Source organism: Gracilinanus agilis, chromosome 4 (genome assembly GCF_016433145.1).
Source record: "Gracilinanus agilis isolate LMUSP501 chromosome 4, AgileGrace, whole genome shotgun sequence".
Taxonomy (NCBI): domain Eukaryota; kingdom Metazoa; phylum Chordata; class Mammalia; order Didelphimorphia; family Didelphidae; genus Gracilinanus; species Gracilinanus agilis.
In genome coordinates, this window is record NC_058133.1 from 519,194,378 (window position 1) to 519,198,197 (window position 3,820).

The following is a 3,820-nucleotide window of genomic DNA, read 5'->3' on the forward strand; positions in this document are numbered from 1 at the left end:
AAGCCAAGCACTTGCTCCATCAGTTGGCCAGAGGTGGTGAACTCCGGGCGCCTGGCATTAAGGTGGGCTTGTTCGGCTTTCAGGGCGGCGGCTTCCTCTGAACCATAGTGGCAGACTAGTTTTTCTGCCTTACTGATGTGTGAACAAAAGCTCTGAGAGGTGAATCTGTCGGCCTCAGGAAACATAGCTAGGAAATAGGATTTGAACCCAGATCTTAGACCCTGCCAGCTCGGCTTTTTCTCCCAACACGTTGCCCTGACCTGGCACGGAGAACGTGGGCTTTATAGAAGCCCTGAACGTGTCTGGGCAGGGATTTAACGTCCACCTGATGAGCCGGCCAGCTCAAAGCCTACAAAGCACGCTTCGCCACACCGAGGCGCCCCATGAGCGACGGCACCTGCTAGGCTCTCCGCTGTTTCCTCTCTGTCCTCTGGTCGTTTCCTTGATGGCTTCTCATGACGCCACCCACAAAGTATCGTGCCTGGCTGTTGTGTCTCCTGATCTTCACTGGCCTGAGCCTGAGGCCAGCACCGGAGCCCCCCAGACCTTCCACACGGGTAGAACTTGGGGCCGGGGCGGCGCGGTCATTCGAGTCAGGCTCCCGTCTGCTTTGCTGTTGCAGCGACATCGGCTCCTCCTCCTGCCCCGAGCCCCGAGCCTCCTGGGCAATGCTCCCTCCCTTCCCCACAGCAGCCTTTCCCATATCGGCTCCCATCACCCATCGCCTCTCTTCCGGTGCTCCGTGTCCTTCAGCGGGTCCTCCTCCCCCTGGGCTGGTGTTGGCCAGCCTCTGCCCGCTCCTCCCACTACAAGGAAACTGAGTCCAGCTCCCCAACTTCCTCTGGGTGTCCCACTGGTCCGACTCTCATCCGCGGCCGCCATTGTGGCGGGAGGTCCCTGGCAGAGAGCCCCGGGCTCCGCGCCGGGTGACATTTTATCCCCGGCTGACAGATTCCTCGATGGGCGGCTCAGCCACTGGCCAGAGGAGCCCCAAAGAGGAGCCCTGGGTGAGGGCAGGGGGCCCTGCAGAGGAAGGCCCATGGCTGCCAATGCCTCCCCTCGGGGGTGACTTTCCATCCAACTGGCCCTTCCGGAGGTGTTCAGAGAGCTGTAAGCTTTGGAGGGCAGGAAATGGGTTTTTGGCACCTGGCACATGTAGCTCTTACTGAGCGTTGTGGACTGACTGCCTGGGGGGGGAGGGGGGGCAGGGAAGGGAATCCAGGAAAGCCTCCTGAAGGAGGTGGCAACCGCCTCAGCCTTGACTTCTGATGGTGGCATCCTTCCCCTCAGAGGCCCAGCTTGGAAGCTCTTTGAAGGGCACGACTGGGCTCGCCTTGCCACACTTCGGGTCTCCCTGGGCACAAGAGTCTGCAGGCACGTGTGCACACCCAGGAAACCCAGCAGCCACCACATACACGCGTGGATCGCCGCCCGTAAATGCAGCTCAGCTTCTCCGTACTGCTCGCGGTTCTCTTCTGATTTATTGGCCCCGGAAGGGTTGCCCGTCCCTCTGCCCACCCCTCCCCGGGGCCCAGGGCAAGGCGGAAATATCGCAGCAAAGGCCTCTGAGGAGCTTTCAGTCCAAAGGCAGCCACGCTCACTCCCTGCGCCCTGCCTGAAAGGATGCCCCAAGGGCGCCGCGTCCCTCAATGTTTGGTTTGTTTCAGTTCCAGTCCTGACAGCGTCCTTGGGCTCTACCCGGCCTTCGCATGACAGAGACACACAGAGATACACAGAGATGGAGAAAGATAGAGAGTGAAGGAGGGGGAGGGAGAGACAGGCAGACAGACAGACACAGATGGAGAAAGAGACAGAGACAGGGAGAAGGAGGAAGAGAGACACAGAGAGGCAGAAAGGGGAGAGACAGAGGCAGAGACACACACAGAGGGCGCATCCACATGGGAACATCTGTCCAGGGTCCGCAGCTGCGCAGATCCAGAGGCTGGAGGTTGTCTCCCGCACTGGGACCTCTGGGCCCCCACCTCGGAGGCGGCTCCTCTTCTGGGGTGGGTCAGGCTGGAGGAGCTGGAGGGCATCTCCCAGATGTCGACCCCTTGGGGTCATCCAGCCGCTGGCACCCACCCGGGCCATGCAAGGTGGCCTGGGCGGTGGGCTTGGGCCGGAGCTCCGTCTCCTCTGGGAGGGGGGTCTGAAGCAGGACGCTTCATGGGGGGGGAGGGGAGTCCTCAGTTTCTCCATGGTGGGACGGAGGGCTCAGACGAGGGGGTGGCTGAGGCTCCAGGGGTCTCTGCCACGCTCGCCCTCTTGGCCATCCTGCCTCTTGGGCTTCCTCAAGGGCCGGCCTGGGCTGGTGATTGCTCGCCCCCTCCCGGCCATTCTCTGCGGGGCCCCTGTGGGGTGGGGGGGGGCGTCTCCTGGCATCCATCTGGGAGTCTAACCAGAAGGAAGTGACCGAGTCTGGGGAGGGACCCCGCTGAGGGAGGCCGAGGAGGGCGAGGCCCGGGCAAGGCCACTGGATTCAGAAGGTGGAAGCGGACTTCAGGCCCGGAGGCCGAGGCCGGGCTCGTAGCCCCTCTTCATGGAGGTCAGAGGAGGTGAGGAGAGCGCGAGCGGCCGGATCTAGAGAAGGGGCCCTTCTGCTTGTTAAGATGGGGGAGTCTCGTGTGTACCCAGCCAGGCAGAAGGGAATGAGAGCGGGGAGGGGGCTGCCAGGCGGCAGGAGCGAGGGAAAGAGGGAGGGCTGGGGGAGGGGCGCTTTCCATTTGGGTTTGGTGCCCGTATACAGTAGGAGCTTATTAAGTGTTTATGGACTGATCAATGAATTTTTGGACGGGATCTTCGAGGCGGCCCGATGGCCCTCATTTTAGCAAAGGGAGGCGCCTCGCCCAAGGTCAGCTGGGCGCAGAGCCGAGCTCGAGCTCTTTCTACTCTGTCACCTCGTGCGTTCCCAGCCTCTGAAGTTCTTTCCATTCTGTGTCCTCCCCCATCCTTCAAGGCAGCCTAAAACGTCACCTTCTCCAGGAAGCCTTCAGCAATCCCTCCGAGCGAGCGAGCCCCAGAGCGAAAGGATTGTTCCTCATGACGCCCTTTTTCTGGCTGTGGCTCCCCATCCCCACCCCCGTCGGGGAGCGCCAGAGGGGCAGGACCCCAGGCCGGCACACAGTAGGTGCCCAATAAGTGCTCGTCGGGTGGCAGCAGCCGTTAGAGCAGGACGGCCGCCCCCGGTAATGCTGACAGAACTGCTAATGCGTGAGGGGGGGGCAGCCTGCGATCTGCACGGCTGGGGGGGGGGGCCGGTGCTTCAGCCCAGCAGCATCTCGGCTGCTTCCCAGCACCTCCCCCTCGGCGCTCCTCCCGGGGCTCCCTGGGTGGGGAGGCTGACCTGGTCCCTCCCCCGCCCCCCAGGGGGCTCCTCTCAGGGCGCCGCCGCCTCCCGCTGGCGGGGCCGCACTGAGCTGGGAGGGGCGCGGAGGCGGCCGGACCATCCTGGCGGGGGCCCTTTAAGCAGGCGCCGAGCGCAGGCTCAGCGCCCCGCCCACTGCCCTCTGCTCCCGGGCCTGGGCCTGGGCCGCGGCTCCCGGCTCAGGGGAGGGGCGGGGCCTGCGCCACGGCCGCTGCCCCATGGCCGAAGGAAGCTGCCCCGAGAGCCCCCTGGGCGGCCCCGGCTCGCAGGCCGGGGAGGCCGGCCCCAGCCTGGACGCACAACCCCGCGGCTGGAGGGGGGCCCCGTTCGGGGCCACGGACGGGAACGCAGGTACGGGCCGGCAGGAGGGGCGGGCGGAGGGGCTGGGCCGGAGCAGGAGCCGGGCGGGTCTGCCAGGGTGGGGGGTGGGGCGGCCCCATGTTGGCCCCCCCTGGC

At 64.8% G+C, this 3,820-nt stretch overlaps 1 protein-coding gene across 1 annotated transcript in view; it reads left to right on the top strand.

Annotated features, from left to right (window-relative positions):
- The first annotated feature begins 3,582 nt into the window (after positions 1–3,582).
- ASB1 (ankyrin repeat and SOCS box containing 1) overlaps positions 3,583–3,820 on the top strand; it is a 21,915-nt gene continuing 21,677 nt past the window's right edge. The window contains exon 1 of the mRNA XM_044675695.1: positions 3,583–3,715. Coding sequence (XP_044531630.1) covers positions 3,583–3,715 — 133 coding nt within the window. The remainder of the gene's footprint in view (positions 3,716–3,820) is intronic.